We start from the raw sequence: 19,389 nt of genomic DNA, 5'->3' as shown, positions 1-19,389 counted from the left end.
CCAAACAAGATAAAGTAGGGGCAGTGGGTGATGGGGGTGCGAGTCAGTCCTCGGGGGCTACACCAGCCCCGCCGCCTTCTCCTGCACGTTGTACTCCTTGCTCCTCTTCACCTTCCAGCTGATGAGGGCCAGCAGCACGGTGCCCACCACCTTGTAGCCCACCTGCAGCCCCAGGTACCTGCCGGGAGAAGAGCAGGGACATGTCACCTCTGCAGCTGGCACTTGCAGCCGGCCCCAGGGAGGGGAGGGGCACACACAGGGTACCTGTTTCGCAGGAAATCGTTGTTGTAGTAGGCGCAGAAGCGGCCCGGGGCACACTGCTGCTGCTGCCAGTAGATGCAGGAGGAGTCGATGAGGGCTCCGAACATGGCCGGGGCCGGCAGCCAGGCTGGCGGGGAGAGAGGATGGAGTCAGTGCTGATCCCGAGGAGGCTCAGTGCCTCCTGCAGCTCCAGCAGCCCCCCAGCCTCATTCAGGGATGAACACTCACCCAGCAGTCTCATCAGCAAAAACTGGACTCCGATGGCAAACGACTTCTCGTCCTGGTTCACCACCCTGCAGGGGAGAAGCCACAGGAGGTCTGTTGTAGTGTGTTTTTATACTTTGTAATACATTGTAATAGTTTTGGTTTTGTATCCCCATATTTTTCCCAAATGGTTCATCCCAGATTGTAGCCCCTCCCTTTATCTGTGTAATCCCTTTCCCTTGCTGAGATCATCCCCAAATCCCCACCCTGGCTCTCTGTCAATCACTCAGCATCCCATCCCCTCCCTCTAGAGGCTTCGGTCCAGGATGTCGAGTGATTAGCCAGAGGCCAGGGGTCAGCCCCCCAAGCCTTGCCCCATACGCTGTCCTAAATGTCTATCCCCCAGCACCCATCCCTCAGGGTCACTTATTGGTCAGTAAAATGTTATCTACTTTCGGTTTCCACCTCCCTTTAAATGTAACCTTGGCACATCTCCCAGGGCTCTCGGCAGGAGCCCCCTGAGGTGTAGGGGCTCCTTTGGGACTCCTAGAATAAAACCTTGGATTAACCCCTGCTAAGTGTCGGCCCTTTATCTTCTACCGATGTCTCTGGTGTCTCTCCTGCTGCAAAGGCGACCAGCCCAGCTGCCCTCAGCACCCTCGGGGCACGGGAGAGTGTCTCCCCACTGTCAGCCATGCTGGGGTTCCTGAGAGGCTCCCAGAGAGACAGAGGTCAGAGCTGCTGGCCCTGGATTTGGCCAAGACTTGGGCTGGCTGCACGTTTATGACATCCCATTGATCCCAACATGGGGAACCGTCATATTGGCTCCCCCCTGGGACTGAGGGCCCCGCACACCACTCACCGTAACACCATCATGTACAGGGGGTTGTGGGACAGGCAGGCCACCAGGGCAGCAAAGGAGATGAGGAGTATGGCAGGAAGGAGCATGTGGGAGCAGCTGACTGGACAAGAGCCCGTGTAGGTGGAGAACAGCTCATTCCCATTCAGGGAACAGTTGTGGTAGATCTGTTGGAAACGTTTGGAACAAAACAGATGTCAGACTCCCAGCGCCTGGAGCAGCCTTCTCGGGACAAATCATCCCATATCCCTGTGCAGGACGCCCATGAGAGCACCAGCTCCAGTTTTAAGGCACAGCCATGGCATCCTGTAATGGGATTTACCACATCCCTGTTCCTCCAAGCAGGTTCCCAGGGCCATACAGCAATTCTCCAGGCCACCTTCCCAGGGCTCAACACACGGTGTGGGGAAGGTTCCACCCCCTTGTTGCATTTATTTGGGCTCCTGCAGCATCACTCCACTATTCCCAGCAAGGCTGCTTTGCTACCCACTTGCTTTACTCACCTTTTGCCTGGGGTTGGAGGGGTTGGTGGTGCTGTTGGTGCAGCCAGCAAAGCAGGGGGAGATGTATTCCGTGGTGTTTTTCCAGCACACGGGGTGGAAGATCTGCTTAGAGCACTGGCACCCAACCCGTGCCTTAACCTGCTGCTGGGAATTGGGTGTACTGCCAGAAAGGAGGGGGGAGAAATTGGTAAAAAGTTAAGAAATAGGACAGGAGGCATTAAAAAAAAAAAATCCCTTTTACTAGTTGAGCAGTTTTCCTGCTCCTGTTTGGGCTGGGACACTGCCAGCAGCAGCCTGGCCTTCTGCCAGCCCCTGATCCCTGCAGGTACCTCTGGAAGCGTGCAGTGAATGTCACAGGAATTATGTTATGTCTACAAACAAGTACTGACACGCTTCTTTTCTCTTATTTTTTTTTTTCTCAGCTGAAAATTAATCTCAGCCTGTAGAAATGGACCTGGGCTCCATCCAGAGCTGCACAAACAGATGTGTGAACAGCCACAGCTGGAAACACCACATGGACACAAACTGAAAGTGGGCACGTTCCCAAACAAGCCTAATGGCTGTGGAAGTGAAGAGGACAAACCCAAATCTGCCCTGTCTTCCCTCAGTCCCCCAAGGAGTGCATCTGCTGGAGTCTGAATCCTGCAGGAACGTGGCACTGGGGAGCTGCCCTTGGGCAGGGTGGGATGGGGCTGCTCCACCCCCTGTGGGAAGATGGCATCAGAAATCTCTTCCTTGCTGGCAGTGCGCTGGGAAATGAGCTCAATGCACTTGACATCAAGCCCTGGTCGTATACAAATGTCATTTTTATCTTAGGAAGTCATGTTAAGAGCCAAAAATATCCACTGAGATGAGGAGAAAGATGACGTCCAGCTGGAACACTGGGAGCGTGCGAAGTGATGTGGACACAATGTTACTAATTTTCCCCTAAAAATCCAGAGTGAAAAATTACACCCTGCTTGTTTGGCCCAGAAAATCATGGATAAACACCCTCCCAAGCTCTCTGGGCTGTGAAGCACCCAGATCTCCTCCATGCAGTGCAGATCAAGGAGCAAGAAGCATCATGGTGACGTCTTCTGCCTCCCCACCTGCATGTGTCCCTCCCCACAGATAAGAGCTGGAGAAACGAGGATCTGGGAGCAGCACCTGCATTACCTGGGGTGGTAGATGCCCTCGATGTGCCCTGTGGAGCAGCCCATGAAGAAGATGGGCAGGCAGATGAGGATGGAGAAGACGAGCACCACGACGGCGAAGCGCGGGATGGCGCGCAGGGAGAAGGAGAAGCGCTTCATGATGATCCCCCCCAGCAGCATCCCCAGCGCTGCTGCCGGCAGGTTCACAGCTCCTGCAGAGGGATGGAGCCTTCAGGGAGGCCCTGCCTGCCCAGAACCCCTCCATGGGCAGGGCACAGCTCTCAGGGCCCCACAGCAGTTGGGACAACCCACAGATCCAACTGTTGTCCAAGACAGGCAGCTGGGGAACTACAGGTCAGGAAAGTCACCAACTATCCCAAAGTGAACCCCTCATCCAAAAATGAGCTTTCACTCACTTCTTCTCCAGGATTTAAAAAGCCCGGAGAAAATGGGCAGTTGGCTCCCTGCTGATGGATATTTTTTGCCTCCATCCGTGCTCACCTATGAGGAAGTTGGCCTGGGAGGGGGAGGCACCATACTGCTTCTCCAGGAATTTGTTGAGGAAGGTGGCCAGACCCGCAATGACAGAGGAGAAGCTGCACTGAGCCAGCACCAGGAGGATGAAGAGGGGGTTGAGCAGCAGCTTGAGGAAAATCTTTGGGAATCCTGCAGGGAAAACGTCGGAAAAATGTCTTTTAACTATTTGTACTGGGAATAAACCCCCACCCTTAGCCTCTTCCAGTAAGGATGTCTGTGGGGTGATGATGATGATGATCTGCTGGGGATGTCTGCGGGCATGGGAAAGCAGGAGGGGAAACACCCTAATGTGTCCCGGCAGCTGGCAGCACCATGGATGGGACACTGCGTCCTCTGGCCCCATCAACAGAGGCAGAGGGACCCTGGGAGCAACTCTGTTTATTTGGTCTCTTATGAGTTTTCTAATTAGCAGAGAGTGGTGGAGAGCCAGCATCCATTAAAGCCCAAAGAGGGGAGAAGGGGGCACTGACAGCTCCAGGATGTGACTGCAGTGGAGGAAGAGGCAAGGAGGGAGGGGGTTTCTCTGGGAAGAAATCCTCCTGGAGCTAAAGGAGTCATTAATCTTCTCCCTCAGCAGTGACATCCCTCTCAAGCCTGTTTTGGCTCCACATAAACAGCATCAGCTGCAGTGGGGTTACCTTGCTGAGGAGCTGGTGGCGCCAGCAGCCCCATGCCCACTCCTGGAGCTGGGGTTACACCTTCCAGAGACCCTTTTCTGGCACACTCCTACCACTTTAAGGTCCTCAACGCAAAATTTGGAAACAACTGAGGCCCCACAAAGGGAGGCTGTGCCCACCTTCCCCTGGTCCTTAGGCTGGTGGTGCTGGAGCTGGTCCACACATGGTGCTGGGCTCCCAAGGACCCCAGCAAACCCCCTTGGTGTGAGCCTGCTGGAGTGGGGGTCCCCACCCACCCCACATGGCCCAGCACAGCCCAGCATCCCCATCCACCCTCTCCTGGAGCCCCCAGGAGTTTACTTTTGATGAATTCCAGCAGGGAGGTGTCTTGGGCAGCCCCTGTCTCCATCTTCCTGAGCATGCCGGCCTCTGTGTTCCGCTCCTGGCAGGGAGAGAGGAGCAGCCTGTGCTGACAGGGGCTGGCACTGTCCTGGCACAGGGGGGCTCAGCAGGGCCACGGTCTGTCCCAGGGGCCTTTGACCCCCAGCCAAGCCTGACAATTACAGCAAAACCCCATCCCATGTGCCCTGAGCATTTCTCCAGGCTGGCAGAGCTGGGAGTGTTCTCCTGGAGAAGGCTTTGGAGAGAGCCCCTTCCAGGGCCTAAAAGCGCTCCAAGGGACCTTGTGAAGGACTTGGGACAAGGGTCTGGAGTGCCAGCACAAAGGGGAAGGGCTTCACACTGCCATTAGGGTCAGATGGGATCTTGGGGAGAAATTCTTGTGGTGGGGAGGCTCTGGTGCAGGGTATCCAGAGAAACTGTGCCTGTCCCATCCCTGGAATGTCCAAGGCCAGGCTGGATGGGTCTTGGAGCAACCTGGGCTGTAGGAAGGTGTCCCTGCCCATGGCAGGATGAGCTTTAAGGTCCTTCCAATGCAAATCACTCCAGGATTCTGTGATTAAAGGGGTGAATTATCTCAAATATCACTGCAGCCCCTGAGCAGAGCAGCAACAGCTTGTTGTTGGGAGGTTTTAAGAACTTGGAAATCTTTCCTCCCCTGACAAAATACCTCCTTTTAATGCTGCAAAAAGTCTGAAAATGAAAGTTAGAGATAGTTCATCTCAATTCTGGGGAGTCCTTTAGCCATAACTGTGAAATATTTTGGGTTTGATTTTACCTTTAAAGAATAAATGAGTAAACAATTTCAAAACAGAACTAAAGTATTTTTGTAACAAAACCAGTGGGGTTTGGCTTTGAAAACACCAAAATTATACACGTTAATTATTTTCCACCTCTTAAAATTTGTTTTAATGGGAAAGGGTTGCTGGATTGCCTTCCTCCCTCCCACCCTCTCCTCTGGGGCCAGGTATTCCCTCCCTGAGCACATCCCTGGCTCCAGGACATCCCAGCCTCTGGAGATGAGGTCTCACCTCTCCTTTCAGCATGTACCGAGGGAAGAAGAAGTAAGGGATGGAGGTGAGCACCAGGCAGCCCGAGGAGATGAGCAGCCCCAGCCACCAGGCTCCGATCCAGCGCTGGTCGCTCGGCGTCAGCTCCACTGTCAGTGCGACACACAGGGACACGCTGTGAGAGCTCCAGGGGTGACAGGGACAGAGCTCCACGGGAATATGGGCTGGTGGAGCATGCAGAGTCCCTGTGGGCACCACCCAGGGGTCTCTCCACTGGCATGTAAGAGAAGTGGATGGAGCTGGGAGCTCCCACCAGTGCTGGCAGTGACTGGCCCTGGTTGTGTGACCTGTGTTTTCCCTGGTTAGGAAAACAAGCACTGCCACTCATCCCAACTGTACCAAGCCTCCCAGGTGAGTGCTGGATGGATTTGGTCAGCACGGAAGCACGCTGGTGGCACAGGTTCAGCTCTAACCCCTGAGCCAACCAGTGAGGCAGAGACTGTGGGGGCCTGACTCCATCCTCTGCCCGGACAACCCAGTGGGTTGGACCATGCTGCTGACAGGGATGCTGAGCCAAGACAGGGACTGGGAAAGGCTGTGCTGCTTTCCTGGAAAATGTTGTTCTCCCATTGTTCCAGGCTGGGTCACTTTCTGCTTGCAGGGACCAAGGGAAGGCCCTGTGCTGGCAGAAGCTCCCGGTTTCCGAGTGCATCAAACTCCGGGCGCCTTCTCCGGAAAAAGGAGGAGAAGGTGAGAGCCTCTCAGTCTCCAGCACACACATGCTTTGGCTGGGCCAAGGGATGCTCATGAGAGCTCTGACAGATTGCCTGGCTTGCCTTGGGGACACGGCTGCCCGGGGCTGGGATGGAACCACGGCCAGCTCCGTGCCAGGGTGTGACAGGAGAGGAGCCCACACCCCTCTGGAACAATCAGCCCACTTCCCCAAACAGGACCACTCCACTCTGGAGCCTGGACGTCATCATGGAGCGACCAGGCAGAGGCTGCTAAATCCGTCTGCCGCCGCGGGGAGTGGGCCAAGGCTGTTTGGCATTTCCTGCCCACGTTCATTTATTATTCTTATCAGGCACCAGACAAAAATGTCAGGCAGGCTCTGATCTCTCTAAGGAAACACAGGAAAAGCCATGTTAATGATGGAGCTGGGGTGAATTCTTTAGTGATTAAGTTACCAGAAATAATAAGCACATGCCATGGATAAAGCAAATTATCCCTGTGGTGGCGTCAGCTCAGCCCCTCTCTCTGCAGGTGCTGGGGAGGAGGATGAGTACACTCAAGTTCTCTGTGTATCCATAGGGCAGTGGTTGCTCTGTGGTTCTCTTCTCCATCCCTGGATTCCTCAGATTTCCCTGTTCCTCTCCACCACCACGCTGGGGTTGTGGGACACCTCCTCAGTGTGGTGGCAGTGGGCAGACCCCAGCCATGACCTCCAGTGCAGCACCATGAGCTGGGCATTGGGATGGCCCTGCCCTGAGCTCTGCTTCAGTGGTGGTGTCAGGACCACCTGTATCTGTCCTTAGGGGGTGACAGAGCGGAGTATGCTGGGGGTGCTTTTCCAGGTTGGCTCTTCCCAGGGTTTTATGGGTCACAGGACTGGTGGTTTCTGTCACCTTTCATCTCAGAGTGACCTTGTGGCCCACAGATTGTCTTTAGGAGCTGTGCTACCTGAGCAATACTCACCGGTGTCAACCCTCCCGATATCCACGAAGAGCCGCAGCACCACGGAGCCCAGCAGGTATCCAAAGGCAGGGCCAAACACAGCAATGGCAAAGAGGATGGCTGGGAAAGGGGAGCAGAGAGAGCCCCTGTGAGCAGGGAATTGTAGCTTTCATGCAGATATGGCTTCTGTCTTCCCAGGAGACGCAGGAATGGTGGCACAACACACAGAGGGGAGAAAGCACCCTTCATCATGCTTCAGATGGTGAGAAGGTCCCCACTGCCCCAACACTGAAGGTGATGTTTGTCTGACGGCACAGAGGGGGAAGGCAGCTGCCTGTGGACAAATTCCCTCTGCTCTGCTGCCATCAAGGCTTTGCTGACACAATACAAGTTGTCAGCTACACCATAAATATCCATGATATTCATGAGCCCCAGGGAGCAGCAGGGCACTGACATCCTGGGCTCACACAGGTGATTGAGACCTTCCTGTCCTCTAGGATGCCAAGGGAACAAACATGGATGTTCCTCAGATCCAAGGAAAAACATTTGGTTCAAATGTCAGGAGAGGTGAAAGATTCTGAGGGCAAAAAGGCCACCAGACCACCCTGGGTGTAGCTGAGCCCTCCCATTCCAAAACAGATAACCCATTAAGTCAGAACATTTTCTTTTGATTTGTTTGCAATGACAGGATCCAAGTTCCCTCCTTGAGAGAAACTCTTTACACAACTTTCCCAAGATGTTTAAAAGGAGGCAGTGAGCTTGAGCTGCATCAGACATAAAATGAAAAGGGCCTTGGGGAGATGGAATTTCTGCTGTATCGAGGCAACCCTGGGGCCATTCACCCTGACAGACATTCCCATAGCACCTGTATTATAAACAACACACCAGTCCCTCTTTCCTTCCTCTTTAGAACCTTTCAGGTTCCTTCAGTCCTCTTTCCTTCGTTTTCCTTGCAGATTTGGGAATTCTAAGGGATCAGTGGGACAATTCATTGAACAGTGATCCCTCACTGTAGGGGAAAGACTAGGATGCTGGATCTTGGAGCAACCTGGGGTAGTGGGAGGTGTCCCTGCCCATGGCAGGGGATGGAACTGGATGAGCTTTCAGATCCCTTCCAACCCAAACCATCCTGGGATTCTGTGAAACAAAACAATGTACATAAATGTTCCCACTTACCAACGTAGAGTGGGGAATTGTTGGAGTCTGCAAAGTCATCCACGTAGGATATCCCAAAGGGCTGGATGGGCACGGTGCCGATCCCAGCCAGCAGCTGGGCAATGACCATCATGGCCCACACGCTGCTGGCCTCCTTCTCAGGGTCCTTGGTGCTGTTTGAGCACACAAATCTATTCTCTGCATAGCACAGCTCATCCTGCCCCTGGCTTTTGTTACCTGGAAGGGGAAAAAAATGAGCATTTCAACACTGAGTACATCCCCTACCTCCTCCCACATTAAATCCCCAAATTGCAGGAATCTCCCAAACTCGCTGAGTAGGCACAAACTGCTGGATTTTGGATGGATTGCTCATTTTGTTCAGCAGTTCTCATCACCCTGCACTTCCTTTGGAGTACTATACTGAGGTCAGCAAACAAGCAGGCTGTGATTTTAATCACACCTGTAAAGAGTTCATGCCATGGGGTGAGGGTGCTCTGGGTTTAATGAGGGCAGAGCTAACCCGTGGCTGGTTTTTGCTGCCTGTGGTCTCTGCTCCCTTGTGGTACCCAGGCAGGAGCAGGGAGTGATGCCCTCTGGGGCCAGCTGGCTGCCCTAAGCAGGACACCCTGCCCTGAATCCCTGCTGCCCCCATGGCTCAGGAGTGGCCCAGCTCCTTCCAGAACATGGCCCTTGCTTCTTCCTGCAGCCCAGACACTGGGGGTCTTCACCCTGCTCCAGACTGCCAAGGAAACTCCAACCAGGACTGAAGTGTCTTCAGGGGCTGTTCACAGACTGAATGTGTTCTTTTCCATCAGGCAGTCCTCATAATGTCCATATCTCTGCCCTGTCCATCTGTTTTTTCAGTCCATCCTCTAATCCTGTTCAGTTTAGCGAAGGTGTTCTGCAAGAATTGTGTTCTGTGCAGAACTTTTGGGTCATTTCCATTCTGTATGGAAAGGTGAGCTGTCATTGTTCACATGAGCTTGTTCCCAAAGCCTTCCCAGTGAAAGCAGCAGCCTTCCTTGGACTGGATCAGATCAGGATCCTGGCCAGAGCAGGCCCTGGGGACAGGGGAGCTTTGCTGTATCACAGAATTCCAGAATGGTTTGGGTTGGAAGGGACCTTAAAGTTCATCCCATCTCATTGCACCCCCTGCCATGGGCAGGGACAGCTTCTGCTATCCCAGGTTGCTCCAAGCCCTGTCCAACCTGGCCTTGGACACTTCCAGGGATCCAGGGGCAGCCACAGCTGCTCTGGGCACCCTGGCCAGGGCCTCAGCACCCTCACAGAGAAGAATGTCTCTCTAATATTTAATCTAAACCTACTGTCTCAGAGAAACTGTGGCTGCCCCATCCCTGGAAGTGTTCAAAGACAGACTTGGAGCCACCTGGGACAGTGGAAGGTGTCCCTGCCCATGGCAGGGGGTGGAATGAGATGGGCTTTAAGGTCCCTTCAAACTCAAGGCATTCCATGATTCTGTAACAACAGCTGGAATAACATGTGCAGGAGAGGCAGAAGAAACCCCACACATAATTTTTGCATTCCGAAGGGTTTCCAGAGTCATAATGACATCAGGTTTAACCAGTAACTGCCCACCTTAAGGCTCTGTTTGAATCACGCGTGCCCTGGAAACTCCCCCTTGTTTTGGGGGGCAGTCACACACCACCCATCTGGAGCAGCTGGATGTGGGTTTGTGGGGCCCAGCTGGTGGCACTCACCCGTGCTGAGGGCAGTGTACTCGTAGGGGCCCGAGAGGAAGTGGGGCAGGGTGACCAGGAAGGCGCCCAGCGCCAGCAGCAGCCCCCCCAGGCCGATCACGCGCGGGCGGTGCACGCGGCTGCCGAAGTAGCTGACAAAGATGATGAGCACCACGTTGCCAATCTGGAAAAGGCACAGAGAACAGGGAGGAATGTGAGAATCCGCATAGAACCACAGAATGATGAGGTTGGGAGAGACCTCTAAGATCATCAAGTCCAACCTGTGCTCTAACACCACAACTATAGCACCAAGTGCCCTGTCCAGGCTTTTTGTAAACACATCCAGACATGGTGATTCTGCCACCTCCCTGGGAAGAGCATCCCAGCACTTTGCTATTCTGTCAGTGAAAGAGGACATCCAGGCCCTATGGCTGTGTCTGGGGGGGTGGACAGGGCTCTCATCAGGAGGTGTTTGGCCCTCACAGGAGCAGGAGCATCCCCTGGCCCTGTGTGTTCACAGCACGGCAGTGCTCCCTTCTCATCTCCAGCCACAGGGCCACCTCTGGGCATCCCTTGTTGGCATGAATGGCCTCCCTGTGATCTGGCTGGGGCTCTTTCAGCACCCACACCTGCCCCCCACCCCACAGGCATCCCAGAATCATTTAGATTGGAAAAACCCTCCAAGACCGTCAAGTCCAACTGCTCCCCCAGCACTGCCAAGGACACCTGTGTCCCCAGGTGCCCCACCCACACATCTGACAAACCTCTCCAAGGATGGTGACTCCACCACTGCCCTGGGCAGCTGTGCCAGGGCTGGGCAGCCCTTTCTGGGAAGAAATTTTCTCTCATACACAAACTAAACTCCCTCTGACACAGCTTGAGGCCATTTCCTCTTGTCCTGTCCCTTGTTCCCTGGCAGAAGAGATTGACTGATGTGGCATAAACTGACAATTCCTCCAAAACCAGCAAGGAATGAAACATATTGCCTCCACTCCTGTGACTCAAACGGACATGAGCCCTGCTACAAAGTCCAGTTCACTGCAAATATTTATGACCCTGGGCATTTGCAACTGCAGACAGCATCAACTAGAAAGCCATGAAACCACACAGCTTGCTCAGGCAAGTGGGTGAACACCACAGAATTCCCATTACATGGGCTTTAACAGGACAACCCAAACATCATTTTGACTTTGGCGTGTTGGAGCTGTCCCCGCTCATTGCAGGGGGTTGAGCAAGATGGCCTTTAAAGGTCACTTCCAACCCAAACCACTCTGTGATTCTATGTATGGCTAAGAAAACTTTGTATTTATGTTTGTGTGGGCTCCCTTGTTTGTCTCTTTGTGGGTTTTGTTCTTGGAATTGCTGTAGGCACCAACGCACTAAGATTGTTGTCCTGGACCAGGCAGGGCACCTCACACAGTCACAGACAGCAGGAAGTCTCAGTGGGCCCTGAGACATCTTTTTAATCCCAAATGTCCATGCTGGTTGAGGAAAGACTGGGGCATCCACTTCCCCAGGGATCCAGGAAGATTCTCAGTGTCCAGTTTATTGATGGAGCATCCCCTGTGCTCACCAGGGAGCTCCTGAACAAGTGTGCTGCCACTTGGTGCCAGCAAAAAAATCTCTGCCAGCAGATCTTTTCCTGTCATTTCCCAGGCCTTGAAGAGCTGCTAGGAAGGACAGAATTCCTGGAAATGTGAACGAGGAAATTTATTCCAAGGGATTTCTTGATAAGAAAGTGTTTGTGAGAAAATCCTCAGGCAGCTCAGCGATATGCCTTAAACTGCCACAGGGCAGGGTTAGGTGGGATATTGGGAAGTAATTCTTCCCTGTGAGGGTGCTGAGGCCCTGGCACAGGGTGCCCAGAGAAGCTGTGGCTGCCCCTGGACCCCTGCCAGTGTCCAAGGCCAGGTTGGACAGGGCTTGGACAACCTGGGACAGTGCAAGGTGTCCCTGCCCTTGGCAGGGGGTGCAATGAGATGGGATGAACTTTAAGGTCCCTTTCAACCCAAACCATTCTGGAATTCCATCCAGTGTAAGTCTGCTCTTGTCCAAGGGCCACCCCCACAGGACCCCCTGCTCCTCTCTGGATGTGGCAGAGCAGAATGAGGTGTGCTGAGGAGTCCCAGAGCACAGCACAGCTGCTCTGCCAGCACAGGGAGCCTGAGGAAGCCCTGGCTGTGAACGGCCCTGACACCCTGTTTTGGGAAGGTGCCCCCCAGGTCCTGGCCGCCCTTTGGGTGCTCCTCTCCCTGTTACCTCGTGCAAGCTGGAGATGAAGCCTGAGGAGAGGCTGGAGAGCCCGAAGCGCTTCTCGATGGTGGTGAGGCTGCTCTTGAAGTTGGCGCTGTAGAGGAGCTGGGAGAGCTGGAGGAGCCCATGGCACAGCACAAACACCTGTGGGCAAACAAAGAGCGCCACCCCAGTGAGGACCCAGCTGGAATCACAGACTCAGTGAGCTTGGAAAAGACCTCCAAGGCCATCAGGTCCAACCTTTGACCAGGTACTGCCATGCCCCTAACCCATATTGAGAAGTGCCTCATCTACTCACTGTTAGGACACTTCCAGGGATGGTGACCCCACCACTTCCCTGGGCAGCCTGCTCCAATGATTAACCACTCTTTCAGGGAAGAATTCTCCCTGATATTTGATGTGGGCCTCTCCATGCACCCTTTGAGGCCATATGAGACCACAGTGCCCTGCTGCTGTGTAACTGCTGGTGACCACATCTCCTGATGAGTGTATTCCAGCTGGCCTTGGCCAATGGCTGCACCTCTGGCATGGAGCATCCTGGGATTCACTCAGCTGGAAAGTCAATTAACTGAACCTGCTCCACGGGGTGGTGCTAGAAAAAGTTGAAAAAGGGCTTTAAAAGCCCCCGAGGGAGAGGATGAAATATGCACAGTGTGGTCTCACTGCTGGAAGATTCTAAAATATTATTCCAAACCCAGCATCTTCCCTTGAGCTGGGCCAGGAGCCAAGCTGAGCAGAGGCAGAGGAGGGAATACAGAGAGTTTGGGAGAAATCTGGCTGAAATAGCCTGGGTGGGCTGTGAGACAGAGCACTCTCAGCCAGGGATGCAAGAGGCAGCTCACAAGTGTCTTTTGATCTATATTTAGTCAGAACAGTTTTCCTTTATTTTTCTTGGAATGGAATGTATCCACGCAGTGCCAAAAGCATTTTAAAATCAATTTTAAAAAATCCCAACAAACAAATAAAAAAAAACCAAACGGGGGAAGGTCTTTTAATTTAGATTCACAGGAAATCAAATATTTGCTGAATAGCGGAAGAGTGTCCCTCAATGATAACGTCGGGAAGTGCAAGATGATGGATGGGGGATCAAAGGTACTGCAGGGCTGACAAATTCCTGATGTTCTTGGCCAGGAGAGCAGCAATACATCTTATGAGTAATTTATCTGGAAGGGCGGTAGCACCCAGTAGTCCTGACCCATTAAATGATAAAAAAAATAATATCAAAAAAGACCAGCTTGGAGGATACAAATTCCAAAAGTGGGTGGAGTTTTGTTTAGGGAGCAGAGGATGATGCATGGCCAGACCCAGCAATTGTAGGAGAATTAGGAGGGTCGAAGATGGGCAAGAAAATGGTTTCTTGGGAGTCTTCTCCTGTGAAGGAAGAGAGATCCAGCCAAAACATGTGGCTGGGAATCTAAAAGCATAAGGGATGGGACAGACAGAAAATAGAAGAGGATGGAGATGAAGAAGGAGGAGAAAATGGAGCCCTGGCAGTGTGAGGACAGGCTTGGAAAAACCTGGAGACCATGGGGAAGATGAAGGAGAAAGGCAAACACCCAAAAATGAGGGAAGAAGGATCACAAGCTGCCGTCATGGAGTCCCCAGCCACATCTGGGAGGGGTGAGAGCAGACAGGCTGGCATCAGGCTGGCATCAGGCTGGCATCAGGCTGGCATTGCCATTGCAATAACCAGGAGAGGACAAAGTCCCAAGCCGGGACTTTGCCCCGACAAAAAGCTGCAGAACAGGAATTTGGGGTGTAACGTGGGAAATCCTCCCAGACAGGGCCAAAGTGGAAGTGAAATATCTGCCAGTAAACTCTTGAAGCTGAATGACCTCTCTCCATCCTCCCACTATCAGCTCCCACACTCAAAATCCCATCCCAGGACAAAATCCTGTGGGTGGAAGGATCCACCACTTCCTTCCCCAGGCCTGACTTGGAATCATCATGGGTTGATCTGGAGCAGAGGGGTGAGGATGGCAACTGGAGAGGGGGTCTTGTTGCCAGAGAACATTGATTTTTGTCTGAGTGGCTCTGGGCAGACTCTAGAGAAGGCACTGGAGCAAGGAAGTGCTGGTTGAACTGGGAGCCTCAGAGCAGCTGGACACAGAGCTCTCCTGGAGCCAGGCGCCAGCCAGGGAAGCAAAGCTGTTTACCAACAGGGAGGGAAGAGGGTGGATCACCAAGGCTGAATTTAGCACAGCAAATGTCAGCCTGACCCCAGGGCAGACGGGGACACGGAGTGTGGAGGACAGAGGGGATGCTGGCATGGAGGGGAGATGAGGAGGAAAGGCAGGCTGGCTCCCCAGAATGCTGGGGCTGGCAGGAGATGGGCTGGAGGCATGGAAGGACCATGGGAACCATGGCAGGAGAGGAGAGGGAGAAGCCATGGGTGGAGAGGGCAGGGAGGAAAAGGCAGAGCTGCCAGGAGATGCCCTGAGATGTGTTAATGCCTTGGTGATAACCTGGGATGGCCAAAACGGAGCTCTGGGTCCAGAGATGCCTGGGAACAAGCTGGGGCTGCCTGCCAGGAGGGAAGATGAGGTGGGAGAAATGCAGCTGGAGAGCACCAGCAAAGGGAGAGGAAAGCCTTGGGGTGTGACTGCTTCGCCCTGCCCGTGGGTCCTTCTGATGCAGCTCCTGCCTGCAGGATTAACCGGAAAGGCGGCGAGGCCTGGATCCTCCAGGGATGTGATCCCACCCTGAGACCACACAGCAGCCTCAGCCCTCGGATGTGCAGAGCCCTGGGAATGGGAAGGGAAGGGCAGGGGTGATTTTTTTCCTTGGGAAGAGCCTGCCACCCAAAACAGCCAGAGAAAGGCAAAACAACCTTTGCTCCAGGACTTGTGTAGGGGGAGTGTGGCTTTTCCAGACACACTCCAAATGTCTGGAGGTGAGATGAGGATTCTGATGAATTCCCATCCATTCAGCAAACTCAGTTTTAATTATAATAAGGACATCCTAAACCTTGAGAGCTCTGAGTGCAAACAACTGAGAGAGGGCCCTACTTGGAGGGCTCCCCAAAAGGAGTCCATGCACCCCCTGAGGCTGGTGGACATGAGGAGCGCTGCTCTCCTGTGTCCCCTCACAGGTCTCTCCCACCCCTGTCTCTCTTCCCACGCGTTCCCATCCCCACATGCTCATGCTGACCACCCACAACCTGCCGGTGCACGGAAACCAGCCCCGGCCCGGCCCTTCCAGCTGCGCCAGATGTGCTGTGCTGCCCCACGCTCCCGCCCAGCAGCCCCAGGAGGGGAGGGAGCTGCCCTAATCCATCTTCCCTGATGACAAGAAGGGGCTCTTCAGGAAGAGCCGAGCTCGCTTGCAGGGAGGTTTGGCTGACGCAAAGCCGACGCGAGGGCGAAGGCGCGGTGGGAGGCTGAGGAGCCGCGGGCACTCCCGAGTGCTGACCCTCCGGAGCAGAGGCTCCCACGGGAGCCTGGAGTATTTTTGGAGCTGCAGGCAAGGAGTGCAGACAGGCAGGGAGCAGCACAGGAAGGCCAAAGGCGTGCGCCCACGTGGACCTCCCCAAAATCCCCTCGTAATCGTCCCCGCGCTTCTTTCGGAGCGATTCTGACTCCAGGCTGTTTGTACAAGGCACTTGACTCCTTTCCAAAAGGAGCTGCAGCTAGAAGGGAAGCAAACTCCTGGGGGAGACAGGCTGCTGCCCCCACGCAGCTCGTGGGGACCAGCACCTCCCAGGGCAGTGCTTTTTCCAAAGGAAGAGAAACCCACCCCATGGCAGAGAAGGGGGAGGACTGGTCCTTGCATGAGAGCTGGCAAGGATTCAGTCAATCCCAGCCTAGACTTCCATCTGAGATGTGCCCAACAAATACTCAGGTTTCACTTCATAGGAGTGAACCATCTCCAGGAGTCAGGATAAGGCTCTTCCAGGCAGGAACCTAGCTCTGCTCTGCAGGGACCACAGGTTTGGGAGGATCCTGCTACATGTGGCATGGCCATTGCTCCAGCTGGAGGAGTGAGTTAAGGGTTAATTCCTTGCTGTGCTTCCACAGTTCCTGTTCAAATTCATCCCTCACATCATTTTTCAGTGTCTTCCCCTTGGCAACCCTGGCTGGAGATAAAGAGGGTGGAAAAGACTCCAAGCTGCCTACCTCTGGAGTCTCCCTCCACTTCAATCTCCTGAGCTTGCAAGAGAAAGAAAAGGAAAAGGAGGGGGAACTGTAGGAATTAATAAGAATATCCCCAGCATTTTAATAGGGAGAAGGCAGAGTGTTTATTTTAGAGTAGTAAGATAACTCTTCCTGCACTGGGAGATCCTCCTGCAGTAGGACAGCCTACTGAGGTCACTCAGTCCAAAAGAAATATATCAGCTGGATATGGAAAGTGTAGGGTTAGGGTTAAATAGAGTGGGGAACACATCCCTCCTTGGCATCACTTTCCTATGGGCAGCTGCCTGGATTTGTTGATCGAAAAGTACCATGAAAGATGAAAAAAAAGCAGAGCATTTCCACAAAGGGCACCAAACACCCTGCACAGAGCCCATTCTTTAGCACAGAACCTCTGAGCCTGGCCTGATGGCAGAAGCTGGCTTCTAAGTGGGATTTCTACCGCAAATAATAAAACAATATAAAAATTAACCTGATCAGGATTGCCTAAAGCACTCTGGAATGATGTTTTACACGCCCAGCTGTCACATGCAAGGACAATATTTGCTCTTTTTTGCAACAGACACACACATGGGATTTCCTGGCACTGTATCCCTTCACAAGGCCCAGGTGAGCCCAGCTTTGCCCAGAATGGAGGTTTTGGGCTGCAGAGGATTGCTGAGGCAGACCCTCAGTGTGGGATGCTTCCCAAGAAAATACCACCCTTGAAATAGGACACAATAGGGCACCCCTCAGCCTTTCCTCCCTCTGGCAGGGTGAGTGGTTGGCGTTCCTTCATTCTTTCCTGAAGGTCTCTTTTCATTCTGGGGCATCAGGATCCGCTGAGGGTTTCCTTGAGGGCAGGTCCAGGCTGGCAGTGCTGTGCCTGACCCAGAAGTGTGTGCAAACACTCCTCCTGCCCGCCTGTGCCTCGTGCTCCCTATCAGCGTCACTCCTCTCCCGTCCTGCTCCCATAATCTTATCTACACTGACCACTCCTTGCTTGTGTTTGGGCACCCAACCACCTCGCCCCTCATAAAATTACCTTGTCTCAGGTCTCCTAGACCTTGATCCCACTAAACTTTCCAACCCATCTTTTTCCTTATCCCACTGCTGGCGTTGCTGGTGGAGACCGGGTGGTTCTTCCCTTCTGGAGCCTGATCCCACCAAAAGCAGATGTGACCCCAGTGCTGGACAATCCAAACCCAACCTGTGCTGGCTGGTGCCAGCCCCATCACCACAAATGCTGGAAGACCCACATCCTTCTTCTCCTGTCACTAAGGACCCTCCTTGTGTCTTTGCCACAAACACTCATCCAGCCTGCACAGTGCTCAGGATTGCAATATTGCTTTGATTTTCCTGCTTAAATCAGTGGCTCTAATCAGCCATGACTTTCTCCTTTCCGTGTTCCCCTCTCCAAACCTACAGCCACGCTGCCTCCAGATCTGTGGCTTGATAAATCCCCTGTTCTGGCTAAACAAAGCAATTAATAACCTTTTCCAACAGGATATGAGAGCACAACTGGTACATCTCCAGGCTTCTAGAATACACTCCTCAGCAAATTCCTTTAGTCCCTTGGAAGGAAGGGACAAAAAACGTGTCCTGCTGCCGTTGGGACCTCAGACCGCAGGGCCAGGCTCCGTTTCCTCTGCAGGAGACTTCCAGCCTCCCCAGGGAGGTGAGAGCTCCCTGCTCCTGGTCCCTGCTCCCAACACCTTCACCCCAGGATGCTTTCAAGCCTTATCACACTCTGAGGGCCCACAGTCTCCTCCTGACCTTGCTGTCCCCCCTCCTACCCTGTTCCATTCCCTCCCTCTCCTTGCCCCAGTACAACACCCAATCTAAACCTCTCCTAAGGCTTTTAAATCTCTCTCTGGATCACCTCCGGCTGACATAAGCGAGAATAATTCTCTGTTGTCCTCCTGTTTCCTTTTCCATGCCAGGCAGTCTGCAGGCATGGAAAAAAAGCCTCCCCCTGCCTGCACTCACAACACTTTCACACTGCTCCTCAGTGCTCTCCAGCTTCCAGCTGAAACCAGTCCAGCTCCTCTAAATCAAAAGATATTTATAAAGCTCTCCTCCTTGTCATCTTTCTGGGGATCCCAAAATCAATTAAAATAGTTCAAAACCACGAATGAGACAGTAAAGGCGAAGAAGCCAAAATATCTGAGCCTCTGTAAACAGAGAATTCCTGTGAAATAATCCTTCTCCAGTGGTTGTCTGGGAGCAGAAAATGGACATAGAATCATAGCCTCATAGAGGCTGGAAAAGATCTCCAAGATCATCAAGCCCAAGATGAGCTTAAATCACATGGCTGGGGCTCTGGACTGGGGGACACTGGTGGGGTCCCTGGCCATGGGTGGGTATCAGAAGCACCAACCACCTTCTCCACCTTTCAAACCCGTTTCAATCCTTTAGGCCGTGAGGTTCTCTGTGTCCCCAGTGCCACCGGGTGCTGGCATCCAGCTGAAGGTTGGGCTCATGCTGCATTTGCTGAGCAGCACAGCTGCAAGTCCCCAAACCCCAGTCAGCACAACGCTGGCAGCTCTGGTGAATGTCCAAGCAGAGGGATTGGAGAAATCATGGAATGTTTTGGGAGGGAAGGGAGCTTGAAGCCCATCCTATTCCATCCTGCCATGGGCAGGGACACCTTCCACTATCCCAGTTTGCTCCAAGCCCTGTCCAGCCTGGCCTTGGACACTGCCAGGGATGGAGCAGCCACAGCTTCTCTGGGCACCCTGTGCCAGACCCTCAGCACCCTCCCAGGGAAGAATTTCTCCCCAGTATCCCCTCTGAATGTCCCATCATCATCCCATCCCCACCAGTGCTGTGGGGGTACCGGGATGCTCCAGGTTTCTGGTGAGCTCAGAGCTCAGCAAAACCTCCCAGCGCCAGCACCTGCCGGAGTTTTGTGCTCTGCTGTGTCTCCTGAGGGGGATGAGGGTGGGAGCAGTGGGCAGAGGGCTCGGCAGCCCTGC

At 53.6% G+C, this 19,389-nt stretch overlaps 1 protein-coding gene across 1 annotated transcript in view; it reads right to left on the bottom strand.

Annotated features, from left to right (window-relative positions):
- Positions 1-6: 6 nt before the first annotated feature.
- Positions 7-19,389, bottom strand: part of SLCO2A1 (solute carrier organic anion transporter family member 2A1) — a gene marked incomplete at its 5' end in the record, with an annotated part of 23,295 nt that continues 3,912 nt past the window's right edge. Inside the window, 13 exons of the mRNA XM_031060311.1 lie at positions 7-178; positions 265-388; positions 490-554; positions 1,328-1,491; positions 1,828-1,987; positions 2,983-3,172; positions 3,462-3,626; positions 4,475-4,556; positions 5,545-5,672; positions 7,219-7,317; positions 8,374-8,589; positions 10,071-10,233; positions 12,309-12,446. Of these exons, the coding sequence (XP_030916171.1) occupies positions 58-178; positions 265-388; positions 490-554; positions 1,328-1,491; positions 1,828-1,987; positions 2,983-3,172; positions 3,462-3,626; positions 4,475-4,556; positions 5,545-5,672; positions 7,219-7,317; positions 8,374-8,589; positions 10,071-10,233; positions 12,309-12,446 (1,815 nt within the window). The remainder of the gene's footprint in view (positions 179-264; positions 389-489; positions 555-1,327; positions 1,492-1,827; positions 1,988-2,982; positions 3,173-3,461; positions 3,627-4,474; positions 4,557-5,544; positions 5,673-7,218; positions 7,318-8,373; positions 8,590-10,070; positions 10,234-12,308; positions 12,447-19,389) is intronic.

Source organism: Geospiza fortis, unplaced genomic scaffold (genome assembly GCF_000277835.1).
Source record: "Geospiza fortis unplaced genomic scaffold, GeoFor_1.0 scaffold118, whole genome shotgun sequence".
Classification (NCBI taxonomy): domain Eukaryota; kingdom Metazoa; phylum Chordata; class Aves; order Passeriformes; family Thraupidae; genus Geospiza; species Geospiza fortis.
Note: the sequence above shows the minus strand (reverse complement) of the source record. Positions and strands in the feature narration are given on the sequence as shown.